This window comes from Felis catus, chromosome C1 (genome assembly GCF_018350175.1).
Source record: "Felis catus isolate Fca126 chromosome C1, F.catus_Fca126_mat1.0, whole genome shotgun sequence".
Taxonomy (NCBI): Eukaryota; Metazoa; Chordata; class Mammalia; order Carnivora; family Felidae; genus Felis; species Felis catus.
The window spans coordinates 72332972-72356463 of NC_058375.1; the positions used below are offsets into that span (position 1 = coordinate 72332972).

Genomic DNA, 23492 nt, shown 5'->3' on the forward strand with positions numbered 1-23492 from the left:
ATTCATTCTCTAGGGGGATGAAGCCTAAATTCAGTAGCAAGGTTTACGGGTGAGATTTCATCTTAATCTGCATAATTGGAATGATATCTTTATATAACCATTTTCATGCAAATACACACATTTTAATTTCCAATTAGAAATGATTACCCTATATCCTGGAATTCCTGGTTCTCCATCAGGTCCCATCAATCCTAAATGTCCCTAAAAAACAAAATAAATATTAGAGAGAAAATAGCCAACTGCTTGAACCATTACACTTGTACTCTGATTACTTAAAATTTAGAATTTCTGAAGTATAATATTTTACTTAGCCTGAAATGGGAAAACAAGAAATAACATTCTAACTTCTGTCTTATTTTTCTTCTGAACCACAAAAATCCCACCAAAAAAAATGTCTCTTCAGTTTACTTCTGGATGAATATTCTTAATCATATTAAGAAAAATACTTTCAGTTGTCAGAACCCTATAGGTTTTCAGCAAGTTCTTGGAAATGTAACGTGTATCTGTCAAAGTTTATAGTATATATATATATATATATATATATATATATATATATATATTTAATGTTTACTTATTTTTGAGAGAGAGAGAGAGGACAGGGGAAGGGCAGAGAGAGAGAGAGGGAGACACAGAATCTGAAGCAGGTTCCAGGCTCTGAGCTGTCAGCACAGAGCCCAGCGCAGACCCTGAAATCACAAACCATGAGATCATGACCTAAGCTGAAGTCAGACGCTTAACCAAATGAGCCAGCCAGGTGCCCTTATATCTGGTCCAAGTTTATGGTAGATGTGTCTCACTGAATATTAGAGTATAGCCTGAAAGTTTTTGATATTATCATTATGGGATCATGGAGAACTCCATACTCATTGATAGTTTCAGATGCTTTGATGAAGAAAAGTTTCAGCTCTGGTCAAAGTTGTCAAAGGAGAAATAGTTGGCAACTTATGTGTGATAATCACTCTGTTATTGCTCTTATTATCAATATCTTGCAGATGAGGATACTACATAATTTAAGGGTTATTCATAAATGCCTCTAAAGTACTGAAAATGTGACTCAGACAACTGAAAAGAGCAAAAATAATAATCCTAAAAACGTCTTACCTTTCATACTACCAAAAATTTCCACACCAATTCTCCTATTTAAGTTTGAAACTAAATAGGAGATGAGAAAATTAAGGCACAGAATAGGTTCATGCCTAACCAAATATCAGATTAACCAGAAGCTCTAAATATGATTATTTACCCAAAGAACCCATGAGAACCACCCATCATTTAAGTGGATATAAAGTTAAAACATAAAAGTAAGTAGATTTCTTATACAGCACCAATAAAAAGATATAATGGAAAAAAGATTGCATCATAAATCATAAAGTCCATAAGAAACCAACAGTAAATCTAACAGGATAGAGGTAAGAACAGAATAAAGGAAATAACATGGAATAAAGGAACATGAAGGGCTGATTTTAAAGTTCACATGGAAGAGAGAATTATAGTAAGAGCTGAACTTTTCAGAAAAATGAATTATGGAATACTTGCTCTTCTCAAAAGTACTGTAATAATATAACAATTAAATAGTGTGGTATTGAACCCCAAAATAGGCTAACAGATTGACAGAAGAAAACAGAGACAATGAAAACAGGTCAATAAATATTTGAGAGTTTAGTTTAGTGGGATACAGAGTGACTATTTATTAAATGATTTTGAAACAACTGAAAATCTACTTGGAAAAAAGAAAATCAAGTTCTTTACAACTTATTTCACAGCAAAATAATAAACTTCATATGAGTTAGGAATAAAAATAAAGCTATAAAAGAATTAGAAGAAGGATATGAAAGAGTATTTTTATATACTTTAGGTAGGGAAGGCATTTCTAATGAAGAAATAAAACCTGTAAAGTAAAGGAGTGACAAATTTGAGTATATAATATTTAAAATCTCCAGCAAAAAGATATCAAACAAACAACACTAAATGTTAAATGAAAGAGAAATTGTATTTGTAATACATTTTTTAACAAATTTAACAAAAATATATTATCTAAGGGACGCCTGGGTGGCTCAGTCGGTTAAGTGTCTGACTTGGGCTCAGGTCATGATCTCACGACTTGTGAGTTCAAGCCCTGCATTGGGCTCTGTGCTGACAGCGTGGAGCCCGGAGCCTGCTTGGGATTCTGTGTCTCCCTCTTTGTCTGCCCCTCCCCCATCATGCTCTGTCTCTCTCTCTCTCTCTCAAAACTAAATAAACATCATATATATATGTATATATATATAATCTAAAATACATAAAGAGTTATTACAGTTTAATAAGAAAAAGACAGCAACCTAATGTAAATCATGTAAAGTGAATATGTAAAGGCAATTTCCAGAAAAAAAAAATCACTTAATTGTAATCGGGGAGATATAAACAGAAAGAAAATGAGACACATGTTCTCATTTATGATTGTCAGACATCAAAAGGGTTAACATGAAGTATTGGTGGTGGGAGTGTATATTGGATGAAACCTTTTGGGGAGGCAGTTGGAGAACATGTGTCAATATTTTTAAAGTGAATATTCTCTTTAGACAAAATCCAAAGTAGGAACCTACTTTGAAGGCAATACTCTGGATTAGTTTCCATGTTTGTTAAAAATTAATCATATTAAATAAAGTTTTGTAACATACAAGCCCAAATCAGGAAAATATTAGTAATTTAAATCAAAGGAAGAAAGACCTGAAGTGGTGAGATGAATATGTCAAATGAGCCTGAGATAAACTTTCCTCAGACAACTGATGAATTATACAATGCTCTCAAGAAGGCTTTGGTGAAAAGTCTAGCATTTGTGACATTTAACGGAGACTAGGAAATACACATGCATTTTGTAGATAAGCTTATGAAATAGTGAAAACACTAAGTTTTTTTTTTTTTTAATTTTTTTTTCAATGTTTATTTATTTTTGGGACAGAGAGAGACAGAGCATGAATGGGCGAGGGGCAGAGAGAGAGGGAGACACAGAATCGGAAACAGGCTCCAGGCTCTGAGCCATCAGCACAGAGCCCGACGCGGGGCTCGAACTCACGGACCGCGAGATCGTGACCTGGCTGAAGTCGGACGCTTAACCGACTGCGCCACCCAGGCGCCCCTGAAAACACTAAGTTTAATAATTCATGCATCTCTCATGCTGTGACTTTCTAAACAGGTCCAAATATATTAGCAATAAAATTTTGCTATTACAGGTTCATAAGTATTTATGCTACCCTTGTTTCCAACACTATATAAAGTTCATGCAAAAGATTAAATATGATTAGATGTCACAGATATTGATCAGAGCCGGTTTAAAAAAAAAATCTCCATGAGCATGTAGAGTCCAAGCTTATAAAGAAAAATCATTTTTAAGCAAATCTAATTTTCAAAAGCAATATGCCAATCCTGACAGCATAGTTTCATACAGATATTAAATTCTTATTTTAAGTGCAAGGCATATAAACTTTCCCACTTAGGTTAAGAGTTATAATCTGAGTTTTTAAAACTTCATTTCATATTTTATTTCCATTTTGAGTTGTTTCCCCTTTCCCTTTTTCATGTCCAGAAACCACTAAGCCATTTAAGTACTGTGGAATGCTTACAATTCTCCACAGCTCATGGAGGTAGATTATTTTCAATGGAACTATTGCTTTCTCTGTAAAATTAATCAAGGGATGAAACTTTAAGGACATGGAGACGTTTCTTTTCCATCCACAGTGAACTCAGGTCTGGAAATAAATCAAATACTAACCACAGCACCTCTTGTTCCTCTGGCACCCTTAGGACCACTTCCCCCAATTTGTCCGGGAGCACCTCTGCTTCCAATTTCTCCGGTGGGCCCAATTTGTCCTTTTTCACCCTGTGGATGTCGTTAGCAAGAGAGAAAAGTGGGAAAAAACAAATTTCTACCTAGATGAATTAACTATATCATATACCTGAATGGCACCGGAGGATAGTCTGTAAGCAAAATTCCGTAAATAGTAACTTGGGTTTACCTAGCTGGTGGTAGAGACTGCCACTGACAATAATAACATACCATCACCACCTAGGTTATCTGAAAGATATAACTGAAAGTAACTTAGGAGAAAGAACATTAAAAAAAAGAATTTTGGCCAAACAAGCAGGGGAGATCTGGTGTTCATGTTGAATTACCAATAACCAATTTTTTTTTATTTTGAATTTGTTAGGTATGTATGTATGTATGCATGCATGCATGTATTTCCTGTTATCATGAGAAAACATAGACTGTATAAGAAACCTGCTCCTCTACACAATTTCAATCCCACAAAGATCTATTTAATGTATACAGTTTCCAGTGTATGTTTCTGTATATTCAATGGCTTGGAGTCTGCCTTTAAAAATCCATAACATATTTATATCATTTAACATCCTTCTGAAAACTAATTATCTTCTGTTTTCCATCAAGCTGACTGATCATTCTCTACCACCAAAATATGGCTGCTTTTAAACAACTTTAAGTGCTATAATTCATTTTCTGAAAGTGGGAACCAATCTGTTCTGCTGTAGACAATAAAGTCGATAAAAAGAAAAACTAGACTGTGATCATAGTCAGGAAGGAAGTTTTTGGTATTCATAATAATTCCCAGGGATGCAGGCTACTGTAAATAATTATACTGTCCCACTTCTAATGTTGATTTTAGATATAACATCAAATATGATGAAAAGAGACTTCAGTATTGGGGTTATTTTCATGCGTAAGAATGGCTACTAAAATTCACCTCATTCATTTTTCCTTACTTCTTATTCTAACTAATCCTGTCTCTACATTATGACAAAGATAGGCTGGGTGTATGTTAGTAGAAATGATAAAATTAGACTTTGGGAACTAGATATGGTGTGATTTGAAGCTAATTATAGTCATATATTCAGAACTGTTGTATTTGAATAAGAAAATCATACTTGAACAAATTATTGGCCCCATACAGAGATGAATTTTTCATTATAATGTTCCAGAATTTTATACATTTTCATTTTAGTAAGATATAAAAGAAACATATAAACCATATTCTGGATGTGTGTTTCTAAGTCAATATATGGGAAAGATAAAATAATTAACCTTTTCAATTTAGATAAACATAGTACTAATAAACCCAGAAACAATCTCAATCATAATCTTTTCCCCTAAACATTTTACTAAAGTTGTTACTAATACACAAATGGTGTAGTATTTTCCTTTTCTCTCTTTTCCTGCCCAAAGTCTACTGAAGAATTTTTGGCAAACAGGAGAAGAAAAGGCAAATATCTTCACAGAAACTACAGAGTGAGACAGTTGCCTTCAAATAATCAAGGCGATAAATACTCCTAAGTAGAGTTAAATATTAATTTATATAAATGTGCCTTTTAAAACCAAATTTATATTTCTTTATTACCATATATCTCATGCAAATAAAAAGATCACAGCATTCTTTTTTTTTTTTTTAATTTTTTTTTTCAACGTTTATTTATTTTTGGGACAGAGAGAGACAGAGCATGAACGGGGGAGGGCCAGAGAGAGAGGGAGACACAGAATCGGAAACAGGCTCCAGGCTCCCAGCCATCAGCCCAGAGCCTGACGCGGGGCTCGAACTCACGGACCGCGAGATCGTGACCTGGCTGAAGTCAGACGCTTAACCGACTGCGCCACCCAGGCGCCCCATAAATATCATAGCATTCTATGGAGCTCGGAGCACATCAGAAGAAAGGAGGCCTTAAAAAGATGTAAAAAAAAAAATTACCTTTTTGCCTGGGCGACCTCTTTGCCCTGGAATTCCCACAATTCCTTCAGATCCCTGAATGTCCAATATAAAAAAGAAAATAAATTGTTAAAGAAAGGACTAGATGGCATATTTAAATACTTACATCACATAATCACTGAATTGAACATTATGTAAAAATGAGGGTTACTTTTCAACAATATTGTGTTTGCATAATTATCTAAAAATAGGTCATGATGATTTAGCGGTCTGTTACTAATGAGTAAAACTTACATATACAAACTGGTCAAGATAGACAAAATTAAACTGTTCTTTATTATAGGAAGAAAATTATTTGGTTTCATCACTGTTTTAATTAGTGAGACTGTAATTAAACTAAACCCAATGCATCCATTTTAATTTTAGCAGTTCTATGAGCTACTACTGTGGGTTCAACATCTTGTTGAATGTATAGGATTATAAAATATATATATAAAACATGGTGAAGAAGAATCTCAAGATCTTATTGGAGTAGTAGATTAAGGAGGTTTTCTTTGGTCTGTGGAAAAAAGGAGAGAGGGAAATAGACGGAGAAAAAAGAAGTAGTCATATTCAACTTTAAAACAGTATTTTCATTTTAATCTGTATTTTATTCAGACAAAGTAGACTGAAAGTTTTCAATACATACTTTTTTTTTTTGTAAAATTGGCTAAAATATTTTAGATGTCATGTGAATTTGCAGGTCAACAATAATTAGGCTTAAATGAGATCCACAGTAAGCCAGGGTGCAAGTTCTGAAACGGCCAACAATTAATCACAGCACTCCTTGCATTAGTTTGGAAATGAAAACGGAAACCTCAAATTTGTGTCCCAAAGCTTGGCAAACTGCAAAAATGATGTAGACAAGAAATAAATTGTGGTTTACCACTGTGCTATGGAGGCTCTTGATAAATATTTGTTGAACGAATAAACAGATACCTAAGGAAGTGACTCATGCCCTATGCTCCTCAGTAAATGCTCTTCTAGCCTCAGAAAGTCACTGAATTTAGAAGCCAAAATGGTTAAGTTCTATTGCTGTAGTTCTAGCTGCATCCAGAGGTGAAAATGATAGTTGCACTAACCTGAGATTTCTTTGCGGTTAATATGGACTTTTAAAAAGAGGCAGATTAACTTTCATTAGAGGGTAATGGTGTGAGCTTTTAAAAGTCAGACTGCTAGTTTCATAGTCTGGCTCTGTCACCTCACAGCAATATGACCATAGGTCGATTGTTTAACTTCTAAAGGCCTCAGTTTCCTGTTCTATAAAAGAAGTACAACAATACCATTTCAAAGAGTTATTAAGATTAAATGAGATAGTGCATGTAAAGCTAAAAAGAACCGGACTTTAAACTGAAGAATTTAGCTGTTAGTTCTCACTAACGTCTGCTGCCTTTTTCAAGTGTATTATATAACATTTGAATGTATATAAAAAGATATTAGAAGGTACAATAAATACCCATGCACCCACCACCCACCGTAAGAAAGAGAAGATACATATGTAATTGAAGTCCCATATGCACACATACCTTTCCAAACACATTACCCTCTCCCCTCACTCAGGTGCAACCATTGCCCTCAATTTAGCATTCCCAAGCATTTCTTTATACCGTTACTCCATTTGTATGTATCTCCAAGCAGTATGTGGTAATGTTGCATCTTTTCAAACTTTAAATAAGCATACTTAATGCATTCTTTGGAAACTTTTTTAACACACATTTTGCTTTTGAAATTAATCAGTGTCTTTAATCTACTCACTTTCTGTTTTTCATCCTACGGGATTCTATTTTCTTATCAAACCACAGCTAATTTAACCACTTTCTTACTGATGAATTTTTGGTGTTTTTTTTTTTTTTTTGTCCTGTTACAGATAATGCTTGTGAACTCATCTATGTGCCATGTTAAAGGTGGTTGTTTTGTTTTGTTTTTGTTTTTATGGAATAGTCCCAGAAGTTAAACTGCTGGGTTGTAGAATATGTACATCTTTAGGTATACAAGAGAATGTAAAATTATTCTCCAAAGTAGTTTTGTCAATTTCCATTCCCATAGCAATGTTTCAGAGTCCAATTACTTCAAATCTTCTGTAAAGCTTGGTACTATCAGACTTAAAATATGTCCATTTCATTGTGGTAAATGATATTTTATTTGTTTTCAATTTGCATATTTCTGATTATTTAGGAGGAATGGTTATCTATTCACACCGTTATTTCACATCTATATGTGATTCTGCTCAATATTCCCCTGAGCTGGACTTACTGGGTTATCCATAAAAGTTTTTACATATATTCCTGATACCTGTATTTTGCTCATTCTATATAACACAGATCTCTTCTCAGCCTGCAGCATATTTTTTCACTTTGTTTAATATAACTTCTGATTAACATAAGTTTGTGATTTTAACAGAGTCATATTCATCAGTATTTTCTTCTTGTCTTACTTCTTTTCAGTGTTCAGGAGATCCTGACTGCTTCCCCTCCCTCCATGAGGTCATAAAATGTTCTTGTAAATGTTCTCATGCTTAACATTTTGATTTTCACAATTAGGCCTTTAATTGGAATTTCATTCTTTTGCGTGCGTGTGTGCACTGGTTTGGAGGAGTTGTTTTATTTTATTTTGTTTTCCATTTGGATAACCAATTGGGCCAGTACCATTTATTGAATATTTCATCCTTTCCTTAATGATTTGCAATCTGTGATCAATGTATCAAACTTCATGTTTCAAAATATACTAAGCTCTGATTCAAGGTTACCTTCTATTTCCATTGGTCTCTTTGTCTTTGAATGAACATGACACTGATTAAATTACTCTAGCTTCAATCATAAGTTACAGTATCAGGTAGGGTAAGTTCTCCCTTCCACACACCACTCTGCCCCAACCCTTGTAACTTGTTCTTGAAAATTGTTTTGATACTGGTCCTTTGTTCTTTCACATGAATTTTAAAATCACTTTTCATTAATCAGGTCCTATAAAAAAAGTCTTATAGGGATTTTGACTAAAATTGTATTGAATTTATAGACTAATTTAGGGGAGAATTGATAATTTTTTTGACATCGAGTCCTCCTATCCATGAACATAAAATATCTCTCCATTTATTTAGGTCTTTGTTAATAAACATAATTTTTTGACAAAAATCTGCAAATCTTTTGTTAGATTTATTTCTAGTTGTTTAATTTTGTTGATGATTTTATTATAAATAGTTTTTTTTTGTTGTTTATTTATTTATTGAGAGAGAGGGAGAGAGCAAGCAGGGGAGGGGCAGAGAGAAAGGGAGAGAGAGAATCCCAAACAGGCTCCGTGCTGTCAGTGCAAAGCCCGATACAGGGCTCAATCCCATGAACTGTGAGATCATGACATGAGCTGAAATTAAGAATCGGATGCTCAACCTACTGAGCCACCCACACGCCCCCAGTAAATATTATTTAAGGTTTTCTAAACTGCTTGTGGCTGGTGAAGAAGAATGGAATCTATTTTTGTATATTCTTATATTTAGCATCTTGCTAAAATCTCCTTAATTCTAATAATTTGCCTGTAGATTATTTCTCTTGTACTGTACTGGCTGGGTTTCTGAGTAAATGTTGAATAGAAATGGTGAATAGTGGTGATCTTTGCTCATTCTTTGAAGTTTCACCATTAAGTATGATAGTCAACGTGGATATTATATTTTACTAAATGCTTTCTGTTTCATTTATTGAGATCATATTTTTAATTCTTTAATTTGTAAATATGTGACTTAAATGTATAATTTTAAAAAATGTTAGGCCTTTGTTGCAATACTTGCACAAGAGGGAATTCACTGACACCTTTATTATATCAGCACCTCGCAATGAGGTGCAATGAATTCAACTATTCAGGTGTCGTCCAACACTACTGCATGGCAATGTTATCTGCCAACCACCATGCAGTTTAGACATCGCTGTAAGTGTTTATATATTTAAATACCAACAAAAACTTGTGGAGAATGTAAAAATAAAAGTGATAAGCCTCTCACAAACGTGTATAATTGAGAAATTTGTCATTAGTCTGCAAGAGGACTTACACATTCTTCAAACTTCCATTTTCGCCTCAGTGTCAAGTGCATGACCTTGCCTTATACTGCACTGAGACAGAGTAGCAATCAAACAAGAGCCACCTCCTCTTTCCCACACCCGATCTACCGGCATACCTCCTTATGCACACACATATTCCGCTTCCCTTCTCTTACAAAGGAAGAAGTTTCCCTGTTGCTTGTCTGAAGCCAGTGCCTCACTTGTATCTAAAGCCCATGTTCCCTTCATGGCCTTCTCTTAACACCTGCACTATCATTTTTTTCCTCTTGACTACATCATTTCCGACAGCAATCAAATAAGCTAGATAGCACTCATTAAAAAACAAAAACAAAACCCTTCCTTGACCTCCTGTCCCTCCCTCCCTTCCTTTCTATTCACTCATTCAATGTCTCATGTACTTTTCTAGTTCAATCTTTACTTCCCCATCACAGCAGAACTTTTTGAAAGACCTGTTTATGCTCATTGCCACTATTTTCTTACTTCTCATTCCCTCTTCATTTGGGCTTTTGTTCTTACCACAGCTCTGAAATTGCTTTCCTTTCAGGTCACCATGTAACCTTCATATAGCTAAATCCAATAATCCAGTGGCTCATTTTATCTCAACCTTTTTTCATTCTTGAAAAACTTTAAGGTTTTGTTTATATGGCAGCATGCTTCCTGAATTTTCGGCTTCCTTATATAACACCTCCTTATATTCTAATGATTCCTAAAATTATGTCACCTGTCCTGACTGTATCATTGACCTTCTGGTTATCCTACCTACTGACATCTTTTTGAATTTCTAATAGGGATTTCAAACTTTATGTGCCCCAAACTGAACCCTTGAATTATCCCCTCAAATCCCTAAATCTTGTCTCTTCCTTGTCTTCTCCAACTCTGCTATAATGTGGCAGTATTTTGAAAATTATCAAAATTGCTTTTCAATTTTGCCTTTTTGAATATATGGACTTTACCCTATTCATAGCTTGAGGGGGCCAAGGGTTATATGTATTAAGAAAATTTTTCTGTTTTCTTTGTTTCCAACTTCAATAATTCACAAGTTGACCTTGGAGCACCCAGCATACAGAACTGTCCTATATTACAGAGAAGACACACTTTCCATCTACTGCAATAGAACTCTAATGCTTTTTACTAGGTGATAAAAGGATGAGAATATGACATAGGAGAAATAGAGAGAAAGCCAGGTTGTTGTTGTTGTTTTTCTTTTGGCTCCAGGAGAATGCAGGAGCACAAAAAGATAGGGAGAGACCTAGATGTTTAGATTTTCCTCTTTCTGAGTTTTGGCAAACTGAGACTCTTGTTCCCCACTACCTCTTCAGGATGTAGGAAAGGTACCTTTCTCTAGATAGCACTTGGTTTATGGCCATATCACTTTGGATGCTCAGGAAAATCAAAATGAGGAACATTTGTTAAATTTTCCTAACCTACTCCTTGATTCCTATATGATGTAGATGGCAACTTAGAAATACCTGGGGAGCTTGTGTATGTGTGTGGTGGGGGAGTGGTCATTACTCTAGAAAGACATGGCTCTGTCATAATGGCTGATGAGCAGACTTCCTGGGCTAGAGCTGGATGAGAATCCAGAAGACCTGAGAGGGATCTGCAGATTAGTGGAAGCTGATTAGAGGGAACCTCTCCCAGAAAGGAAATGAAAATTACTAGCTGCAGACATCGTCATCAGAGGCCAGCAGGGTAGGCAGTAAGCAAACTGACAAGGGACATTACCATGTCCCTATCTTAAACACCTGCACCTAGATCCAAAGCCTCCTCATCCTTACCATCACCAGACACTCAGACTCTCTGATGGAAAGGAGCAAAAGAGAGAGGTCAAGAGCTGATAAATTTGAGAAGCAACATTGTAAGAGTCTGAGCATTACCTACAGAGACTACTAATTTACAGGAACAAATTGTTTAAGCTTTAACTGAGTTGGGTTTAAAATTTTCTTTTGCCCCCAAGCCTCCAACCCTTCCTCACTAATCAGTAAGTTAGAGCTTGTGAGGAAAACCAAATAAACCAAAAATAATGAAATCACATATATCCACATATGTAAATACCAATTTGTAGGTCTGTAATATATTTAATGATATGATCACCAGTTCAGTTGCTCCAGCTAAAAACCAGGATTTATTCTTCATTATTTTTTCCCTCTTTCTCAACAACCAAACAATGAGTGATTACAGTCCGCTGTATCTCCAAAATATGTCTTAAATGGGATCACTATCCCCTATCTCTATTGTCCCCTTACATTCCCAACCATACTATTTTTCATCTACACTACTGCCACGGCCTTCTAAGTCCACTTTTACCCTCATAGTCTATTTCTTCAAAATTCCCCAAATGATCACTAAATTAGCATTTAGTGAAATTAACAATTCAAACCCCTTGACCTGTTTAAAACCTTCCAAATGGCTGCACATTGAAATCAGAATCATCTCCAAATCTCTTATTATGGTCTGTAATCCTCTATATGATCTGTCTCCTTTTATTTCTCTGATGTTATGCTTTCAAGTTACTCACTACATTGCAATTACTTGGCCATTCCCTCCCCCCCCACGCCCACCCCATCTGGCCCCTTTCTAATAGTGCATCTAATAAATGCCCTTTCTGCCTTAGAGCATTTGCATTTAAATGTCCCCTCTACCTAGAAAGCTTTTACTTAGATATTCACATGACTGGCTGCCTCTTATCCTTAGACATCTGGTTCAATGTAACCCTAGGTAGTCCTTCTGTGACCACCCCAATTTAAAGTGGTCTATTACCTAGTCACTCTTTATCTCATTACCATGTTTTCTTTTCCTCACAGCACTTACCACTCTCAGAAATTATCATTCTTGTTCACGTTTCCTTCCCACACCGCAGTGTTAAGTTCCAGGACAGCAGGGACCTTGTCTGTTTTGTTTATTGCTTTAACATTAGTACCCAGAACTGTGCCTGGCATATAACTGATGATTAATAAATATTTAATGAACAAATGAATGATAGAATGCATGCCCCAAATTGAAAATATTTAGCCTTAATCAGACAGTAACCTAAGCTACTTGGTATTCATTTGTAAAGAAATAACATCTTAAAAAACATGTACTAAAGTTTGTAGTAAAGCCAAAGTTTATGAACAAAAGGTGAAGAGTAGTGAGACATTTTTATACTACCTTTTTGTTTCTAAGAAATGTAACATATGCATCTACTAGGAACATTTTGCACAGTAAACCTTTGTACATTTGAAGAACACATTATATGTGAAAAAGGGGATTGCTATTGCATTTTCTTTTGTCATTATAATCGGAAAGATTTCTCCTGGTTCTTTTGTCCACATCTTTTTTCTCTTCAAAGACAGGTTGCTTCTTCTTTTTGTGGGGTAGAGGGGAGGACGTGGATTGGGGGGGATGTGGGATGGGGTTGGAACTTCCGCTGATATTAGGCTGGTTTATTTTAGTGCTTGTTCTAAAAATGCATAAGAAATATCTTGCTGCAAAATATTTGCTTTTAAAAGGCAACCCTACCGCAACTCATTTGTGTACTTAGAGGCTTGCAGCAGACTGGAAAAATAGCAACATTTTCTAAATGAGCATGTTTTAGTAAACTTCTTCAATAATTCCTAACATAAGAATGCTTTTATATGCTGACAGAGAATAGTTGGCTTTATGCTGAGCCTACTCATTAAATAGAAGGAGTTGAGATTCCAGCCTATTACTTTAAATATGTGAGAGTAGCTGCATTGTCTTGAAAGTAACACATCACATCTATTTAAAAAATTTTTTTAATGTTTATTTAGTTTTGAAGAAGAGAGAGAGAGCATGAGCAGGAAGAGGGGCAGAGAGAGAAGGAGACACAGAATCTGAAGCAGGATCCAGGCTCTGAGCTGTCAGCACACAGCCCATAGGTGGGACTTGAACTCACGAACCACGAGATCAGGATCTGAGCCAAAGTCAGACACTTAACCGACTGAGCCACCCAGGCACCCCACATCACATCTATTTTTTAAACAACTTTGAGATACAAGTCATATACCATATATGAACTTGTTTAAAGTATACAATTCAATGAGTTGTGCGACCATCACCACAATCAATTTTAGAACATTTTCATTGCCCCCAAAAGAAACCCTGTATCCACAAGCAGTCACTTCCCATTTCCTCCCAACCACCATCCCTAGTAGCCATAGGCAATTGCTAATCTACTTTCTGTCTGTCTAGATATGCCTTATTTGGGACATGTCATATATCATGTGGTCTTTTTTGACTGGCTGCTTTCACTTAGCATAATGTTCTCTTTTCTTTTCTCTTTAAATGTTTATTTATTTTGAGAGAGGACAAGTATAAGCAGGGGAGGGGCAGAGAGAGAGGAAGAGAGAGAATCCCAAGCAGGCTCCATACTGTTAGCATGGACCCCGATGTAGGGCTTAATTTCATGAACTGTGAGATCGTGACCTCAGCTGAAATCAAGTCTGACACCTAACAGACTGAGCTACCCAGGCACCCCTAAGCATAATGTTTTCAAGGTCCATCAGTGTTGTAGCATGTATGAGTACATCATTTCTTTTCATTGCCAAGTAATAATCCATTGCATAGATATACTACATTTATTAATATACATTTACAAATCATCAGTTGAATGATCATTTATGTTATTTTGGCTATCATTAAAATGCTTCTATAAATAGTCAGGTACAAAATTCAAATTTTTTTTGAACTCTGCTTTCAATTCTATTGGGTATATACCTAGGAATAGAATTGGTGGATCATATAGCAACTCCGTGTTTATCATTTTGAGAAAATGCCAAATTGATTTACAAAGTGGCTGCACCATTTTATATCCCATCAGCCATGTATATTTACATCTTCAGCAACATTTGATATTTTCTGTTTTTTTTTATTTTTAATTTTTTTTGTTAAAACCATCCTAGTCAAGTGGAGTGGCATCTCGTTGTGGTTTTATTTGAATTTTCCTAATGGCTAATAATGTTGATCATCTTTTCAATTGCTTATTGGCTAATTATATATCTTCTTTGGAGAAACATCTGTTTAAATGTTTCACTCAATTTTTCAATTGGCTTATCTTTTTACTACTGAGTTGGAAGGGTTCTTTGCATATTTTGGATACAGTCCTTTATCATATACGATTTGCAAATATTTTCTCCCTTTTCATGGGTGTCTTTTCACTGCCCTAATGGCGTTTTTTGAAGCACAAAATTATTTTCTTTCTCTTTTCTTTTCTTTCTTTCTTTCTTTCTTTCTTTCTTTCTTTCTTTCTTTCTTTCTTTCCCTCTCTTTCCTTCCTTCCTTCCTTCCTTCCTTCCTTCCTTCCTTCCTTCCTTCCTCTCCTCCATCCCTCCTTTTTTCTTTCCTTTTTTTTTTTTGTAGGTAGGGTTTACATCCAGTATGTGGAGCCCAACATGGGGCCTGAACTTACAACCTTGAGATCAAGAGCTGAGCTGAGATCGAGAATTGAATGCTCAACCAACTGAGCCAGCCAGCACAAAACTTTTAATTTTAATGAAGTCCAGTTTATTTTTTCTTTTGTCACTTATACTTTTGGTGTTATCTAAGAAAACTTTTCATAAATCAAGGTCATGAAGATTTGCTGATATGTTTTCTTCTAAGACATTTATAGTTTTAGCTCTTAAATTTTGGTCTGTGATCCATTTTGAGTTAATTTTTGTGTGTAGGATAAGGGTCCCACTTTATTCTTTTGCATGCAGGTATCTACTTGTTTTAGCACCATTTGTTGGAAAGACCATTATTTTTTTCCCTGTGACTTTTCTTAGCACATAACATGTTCCTGTAATTCAAATTATCTTGTTCTATTTTTGTCCCCTGGGATTTATTTTATTCATTGAGACAGCCAATAATGTTGGATATAGTAAACAAAGTTTGGGAGTTATAGAGTGATTCCTATCACAGGTTATGTTCCTCTTCTGTCTGAAACCTTTCAATGCCTTTTTACTACACTTTGAATAAAAAACCAAACTTTGTACCATGATTTAAATAATCCTTCATGATCTGCTTCCTATTTATTTCTTCAAGCTCATCTCAAAACACTTTTCACTATTCTCTATGCTATAGCTATAATTAGCTTCCCTTTAGTTTTCCAAATACATCTAGACCATTCCCACTTCCAGATATTGGCCCTTACTATTCCATCTGCCTTGAGTGATCTCTCAAAGTTCTTGGCATGACTGGTTCTTTTTCATTCTTCAGGTCTCATCTGAATCCTCCCCTGTCCAGAGAATCCTTCCCTCAATGCCCTATTGGAAATAGGCTTCTATTCTCTTAACCAGCTATTATTTTTCATCACCCTATTTGTTTCATCATTGCATTTATTGCTATCTGCAATGATCTAGTCTATTGTCAGTGTTCACAATATCATAAAATCTGAGATCAGGAATCTTGCTAATCTTGTTCCCCCTTGGTATTCCCATTGCTTAGCAGAGTTCTTGACTCATAGAAGGTACTCAAAACTTTCCTTGAATAAATGAATGGACAAATACATTTTATAGAGTCACAATCTATGAAGCTAATAAAATTTTGGAGCATCTAAGTTAATGCTTTTTTTTTTTAAAGCTATAGAACCTTTTCTTCCAAAGAAAGCCTATACAGAATCTCATGTTAGATATACATACAAAGATTTTTTTCTGACTCACATAGTAATAGAAGAAACACTCTTGCCCATTCAGCATCCCTCCCTGACACAGTCATCTTGGGAGGCTCTGCCCAGCTCCAACCCCTTTATCATGTATAATGTGTAAACTGAGAAACCAAAGAAGGACTCACCCAACAATGTACAGCTCTTTAGTGGTAGTAGGGACAGTGGTAGAGCAATTCTTGCATAATGGTCAGTGCAGAGGTCTTTCTATTTCTGTGTTGCTTTATGACACAACAGTTCAGAACAAACAAGCCTAAGACCAGAGTCATAAAAATCATTCAGAAGATAAAGATTTAAATAAGTCCTTTACTCCTTAATGCCACTGACCTCAAATTTCCAAACTTATTATTTTTTAGGGTTTCCAAGGAAATTATCTCAGAAATAAGATTCATGTATACCTTATTATTCTTTTTTAACTAATGATAAGTCCTTTCATCTTTCTGACTTTGCTTTGTAAGATCCTATTAAAAAAGCTTCTTAGCTTTATTTTGCTTCATCTTTTCTCAAGATATTCCCCTATTCCTAATTATCATACCACTCTATCTATATAGGTGGGAAAAAAATCACACTTCAATAAATCCAACCAAGTTTTGTCCTAACAGATAAAATAAGACAATTTCATTTTTACATATTCAACTTTTAACTTGCATAGCTTCACATCTGTTTAGATGTTAGATAGTACAGTGATAGATTTTTAAAGAAATGGATGACAGACCATAACTCAGGCAGATGTTTCTTCTCAGATACTTCCAAATTCTTCTCCCATACAGAGTTATGCATTCGGGCAACCGAATACTTTAGCATAGAATTCAAGCATAAAATAGACATTTAAAAATTATGCTCAAAGTAGTCTAAATCTTAGATTTAGGAATTTGTTACTGATGCTTCCCCTGCTTTATTTTTCAACCTAGTTCTCACTTTCCAGTCTTCTAGAGAGAAGAACATTTCTTTTCTTGAAAAATAAATTGTATTTCTTTTTTTCTCACTGTCTTGTTTATTTTTAAAGAATAGGTAGCATCTTTGTGACATTGCCTAAGGAAGAATGTTTTTAAAGTGAAAAATAAATCCAACATCAGGCTGTCTGATTAAGCAATATTTCCTTGGATCATAAAATTCTTTTGAAAAAAATGTGCCATGGTATTTTTATTGGGTTTATGAGCTGAAAGACATTTAAAATTCCAAAGAGAACAACAAAAAGAATAAAAAAGAAACACACATGTGTTGTTACTAAAAAAGGCACCAAAGATGTGTACAAGGCAAGATTATTCCTGGGAAAAATTATGAAGCAGATGAAATCTGTGTTTATCATTTTTCTATGTCTTGTTTTGAGCCTCTTTTTTCATCTCTGTTCTGCCCATCACCAGCTGTCAGGCTGCATCATCCCCATCTGGGGTTCCTGTCTGTTATCCCATGGCATGGCTAGACCTTTTATTTAGTTCTGTGTTCTTCCCACCAACATTTAGGATTCTGCTGGGGAAGTAAGCTAGGTGATTAAAAAAATCCATGCTAAAGTATTATTAATTGTTAATGACTTTCTTATATAAAAATAATTTCGTAAGAATTCTCAGAAAGAAAATTACACGTTTTCAGCATTTGTTACATGGTTTCTCTGTGAGTCCAGCCCTGATGAGTCCTCTACAAAAGATGAAAATGTCAATAAACCCCAAAAAAGGCAAAACATAAGCCCAAGGCTGGTCACCTCATGGAGTAGTGTGGCTTAGAGGCATAGAAGTCAGACAATAAAGGAGCTAGAGTCAGCTCTGCCATCTGCAATTATACTTCTCTTTCTCTGAGTCTATATTTTTCAGTTGTAAAGTGGGGAAAATAAAGCACTACTGGATTATTGGAAGGATTCTGGGAGAAAATGTAAGTGAAATTCTGTTGTTCAGTGCCTGGACCAATAGTTTGAAGATAATATTGGGGGGTGATTCCCCAGTGCTTTATATTTGCTGCAGTGAAGCACCTATCATAGTTTTCCAGGACTGAGAGAGCAGGATGGAATAGAAATGGACACTCTACCACTTATGTAAAACCAGAGGGAAAAAAGACTCAACTTGCCAATTGCTAAAAAACAGGAGACATTTCTGATTCATCCTCAGACTTCAAATGTCACTTTGAAATACATTGGTATAATTATCTATTATTTTGGAGAAGAGGTGAGATAGCATTATTTTAATAGATACTAAAGGAATTATAATTATGGGTAAATGATATGAATGGCAAGGTAGCCAGTTTGTGCTTAATTTATGGTATTTGTTGTATTCTTCCAGATAGGGCTTCTTCTTAGTTCTTGGAGATGTAATTGAGATTACTAGGGGCAGGAAATATCTTTAAAAGGCTAAATAAGACCCCTAGGGTATGGCAAAAAGAGAAATCATTTTATGGTAGGGTCATAAGTAATGACTCCCAAGATATGAGAATGTCTTCAAAGGCAAGAATACTTAGAAAAGTAAAGAGAGAATAATCTTGGGAGGAGAACACATGTTTAAACATGTGAGATAAAGACGAGGAGACAGTAAAGTAAAAAGACAAAATGTCCAGAGAGGCCTTATCTAGAAGATGTAACAAATATCATAAATTAAGGATTTAAGCAAGAAAAAAGCTGTTCTCATTATTTATTTACATCTTCTATTGGCTCTGTGGTGAGAGAATCTGTCCAATACATTTAGAATTTCCCTTGAAGTAATACTACAATTTTATATCAGATCCTGATAGTTTAAATTATGCCTGCAAAGGACTTCTTATGGCATTCTAGAGTTAGGACATTCCTCTACCGGAATAATGTCAGCTCGATGAATAAAAATCAGAAATAGTCAATCAAACTAAGTTTGAGATAACACAAAATGTTCCCCTTCAAATGCTTTATGACAGAATTTCCATAGCTGAGGTGACATCATCAGGATAGTCACATAAGTCATTCCTGAATTCAGCCATCCTCAGAAGAAGACCAAGTAGCTAGTATCCATATAAAAGACCCACCATTGTGAAAATCCTAGAACCTGGGGGTGAGGCTGAGGCACTCTCCTAGATCACAGGGATACAGAAGGACCAAGCAGAAAGGTAAGAGTAAAGATTTCACTTTGATTGCATTGTCCTTTCCTCAGACCAGCAGAGTATTGCATCAAGTGGCTCCCTTGGCTTATAGTTTCTCCAGTGAGAAAAAGAAAAATCCAAAATGCACATTTAGCTCCCCCAGTATTGTAGAATGCTTCCAAGGTAGCCCAATAAAGTTTCACCTCATGGGGATCATTGGGAAAGAATGCAGACTTGACTACTAAGGATCAGATAGAGACAGAGAAGAGAGGCAAGGATTACAGCATCCTGCACCAGATCTTGGTGGACTGCATTCTTGATTGCAGTAGCACCTGAGCAGAGATCCCAGTCAGTGATTCTGCACATCTGCAGAGCTGAGTTGGTGGCTATGTCTGGTCAGAGATCTTGGCTGAAGTGTTCTGCATTATTTGGGTCCCCAGCCAAAGGGTCATACTTGCTGTGGAGCCCATTATATGTCCCTGAGTAGTCAGGGAAGCAAACCTGAAACCTTGCCCAACAGCTAAGCATATACTCCCATCTCACTCAACCAGGATTGCCTGGTCATAGAATTTGGGCATTTGTGGAATCCATACTATAGACCTACTCAGACAGACAGCCAAACCAGCAGCCCCGTCAAAATGTTGGGCATGACCAGAGAATCTGAACAGTGGCCCCAGACAGTCTTGGAACTCAGCTTAAAGTACTGCCCAGCTGTAAAGTCCAGCCAACAGCTCTACCCAGCAGCAAAATCTAGTTAATGGCCCTGTCCAGTTACTAAGCACAACTTGCAACTGTGGATAGACAAGAAGCCCAGCAAGTAGCCCTGCCCAATCACAAAGCATAGACTTCAATCAACCCCACCCAACAAAAGAGCTCAATAGTAATGCCACCCATGAAGCATATAGTCTCCAGCCTCAACCAACACTGAGATATAGCTGGAGGCCCCACTTGACCAGAAAGCCAGGCAAGTGACCTTAAGCAACACAGAGGCACAGCCAGTGGCCTAGGTAATCATGAAGCGCAGTCTGCAACTCTGCACAAAATTGGGACATAGCCTGTGGGTCTGTCCCACTGTGAAACCCTGCTTGTTGTCTCATGAAAATGGAGTGCAGCCAGTAGCACTATCCAGTTAGGATGCACAAGATGAGACCTTGCCTAAATACAGAGTCCAATCAGAGGCATTGCCTTGCCAGGCAATACAGCCTAAGATCTCACCCTACCAGCATCCCTACCCAACTAGGGTGCCTATTCACTGGCCTCACTTGAACATGAAGTTCAAGACAGCAGGCTCACTTAGCTGCAGAGAACAGCCAGTGACAACCCTCCCCCAACTTCAGAACGTGGGTAGGGACCTTGCACAACTGGAGACCCCAGTGGCAAGCTGTACCTACCACAAATTCTACCAGTTAACCAGTCCAGTATCCCAAGCAAAGCAGACTGGTGAAGGACTTTCCCTGCCAAAATGAACCTCTAATGTCTAGAAGAGAGACTACTTACTCAAATGCGCCAATACCAGTGCAAGGATACAAGGATCATAAAGAATCAAGTAAACATGACAACACCAAAGGAAACTAAGAAAACTTCAATAACTGATATGAAAGTAATGGAATTCCATGGACTTTATGACAAATAATTCAGAGTAATCCTCCTAAAGAAGTACAGTGAACTATAAGAACACACAAACAGACAAGTAAAATTAGAAAAACAATGCATGAACAAAATGAGAAATTCAACAAAGAAATAGAAACCATAAAAATAAATAAAATAAAAATCCTAGAGATGAACAATACAATGACTGAACTAAAGAATTCAATAGAGAGCTTCAGCAGTAGACTGAACCAAGCAGTAGCAGTGAACTCAATAAGTTATTTGAAGTCACCCAGAGGAGTAAAATGAAAAAAGCAAAACAAACAAAAGAACAAAGTGAAGAAAGTCTATGGTACTTATGAGATAGCATCAAGTAAAATAATACGTGCGTGCATTGTGATGAGACCAGAAGGAGAAGAAAAAGGACCAGAAAGTCTATTTGAAGATATAATGGCTGAAAATGTCCCAAATGTGGGGAGAGAAATGGATATCCAGGTTCTTGAGACCTAAAGGATCCGAAATAAGTTGCATCTAAAAAGAATTACTTTTTGACACATCATAATTAAATTATAAAAAGTCAAAGACAAAGAGAATTTGGGGAGCAGCAAGAGAAAATTGACTTGTCACAAAAGAGAGCCTCCATATGACTATAAGTACATCTCTCAGCAGAAACTGCAGGCCAGTCGAAAGTCAAAAATTTGCTTCAAAATACTGAAAGGAAAAAAAAAGTCAACAAGAATACTATACCCAGCAAAGCTGTCTTTCAGAAATGAAGATGTGATAAGGACTGTCCCCACAAAACAAAAGCTTATGAGTTCATCACCAAGACTGTCTTACAAGAAATACTAAAGGGCACTTTTCAAACTCAAATAAAAAAAATATAATTAATGTCATAAAAACATGAATGTGTAAAATTCACCAACAGATATAAATATATATACATATTCAAAGCCAGATTCTCTAATATTGTAATGATGGTGCATAAATCACTTATAACTCTAGTTAAAAAGTTCAAAAACAAACATATTAAACTAAAATAACTAAAATAATTTGTTACTGTATACATAATATAAAAAGATGTCAATTGTAACATTAATGACCTGAAATGTGAAGAGGGGAGAAGAAGTAAAAGTATAAAGTTTCTGTATGCTATTGCAGTTGTTACCTGCTTAAAATAGGATGCTATATTTTATGTAAGCCACAAAGGAAGAGTGTGGTCGATACACAAATTTTAACAAAAGATTAAGTCACACTGCTACAAAAAAGTCATAAAATCACAAAGTAAGACAATAAGGGAGAAAACAAGGAAGAAATGATCTATAAAACAGTTAGCAATTAATTAAATGTCAATAGGAAGACCTTATCAAAAATTACTTTAATTGTAAATGTATTAAATCCACTAATCAAAAAATACAGAATAGCTGCATGGATAAAAAGACAAGAGTGACCTATATACCGCCTGCAAGTGACACTTAAACTTTAAGGACACACAAAGACAGAGTGAAGAAATGGAAAAAGATACTTCAAGCAAAAGAAACAAGGGTAACCAAGAGAAAGCAGGGATACTTACACTAACATTAGACAAAGTAGACTGTAAGCTAACTAATCATGAGAGACAAAGAAGGTCATTACATAATGATAATCAATAACATATAATTATAAATATTTGTGCACCAAACATTGGAGCTTAAATACATAAAGCAAATACTAACAGAAATAAAAGAAGAAATACAAAGCAACATAATAATAGTTGGGAGACTTTAATAGCCTACTCTCTAAAATGGTTATATCATCCAGGCAGAGAATCAATAGACAACAATGGATTTGAATAACACTATAAACCAAATATACCTAACAGACATATATAGAATATTCCATCGAACAGCACCAGAATATACATTCTTTTTAAGCCTACATGAAATATTTTCAAGGACAGATCATATATAAGGTCACAATGTAAGTCTCAACAAACTTAGGAGATAGAAATTATATCAAGCATCTTTTTAACCACAATGGTATCAAACTAGAAATCAACAATAGGAAGAGAGCTGGAAAATTCACAAATACGTAGAAATTAAAAAGCATATTCCTCAACAAACAATGGATGAAAGAAGAAAGCAAAAGGGAAATAAAAAAATCGTTAGACAAACAAAAATAGACACACAACACAGCAAAATTTATGGAATGCAGCAAAAGCAGTTCTAAGTGGGGAGTTTGCAGTGATAAGAGCCTACATTAAAAAAAGGAGAAAGATTTCAAATAAGTAACTTAACTTTACACCTCAAAAAAGTAGGAAAAAAAGAGCAAACTAAAGCCAAAGTTAGCAGAAGAAATGATGAAGATTAGAGCAAAAAGTAAGTGAAATAGAAAACAGAAAAGTTATAGAAAAGATTAACAAAAGTAATACTGTAAAATCTTGGATTGCTTCATATATTGTAACTTGTTCTGCGAGTGTTC

At 35.6% G+C, this 23492-nt stretch overlaps 1 protein-coding gene across 7 annotated transcripts in view; it reads right to left on the bottom strand.

Annotated features, from left to right (window-relative positions):
* COL24A1 (collagen type XXIV alpha 1 chain) overlaps positions 1-23492 on the bottom strand; it is a 412001-nt gene that overhangs the window by 95771 nt on the left and 292738 nt on the right. For all 7 annotated transcript variants that reach the window (XM_019837359.3, XM_045036125.1, XM_019837358.3 and 4 more), the window contains 3 exons: positions 5733-5786; positions 3749-3856; positions 148-201 (listed from right to left, as the gene is read on the bottom strand). In XM_019837359.3, coding sequence (XP_019692918.2) covers positions 148-201; positions 3749-3856; positions 5733-5786 — 216 coding nt within the window. The remainder of the gene's footprint in view (positions 1-147; positions 202-3748; positions 3857-5732; positions 5787-23492) is intronic.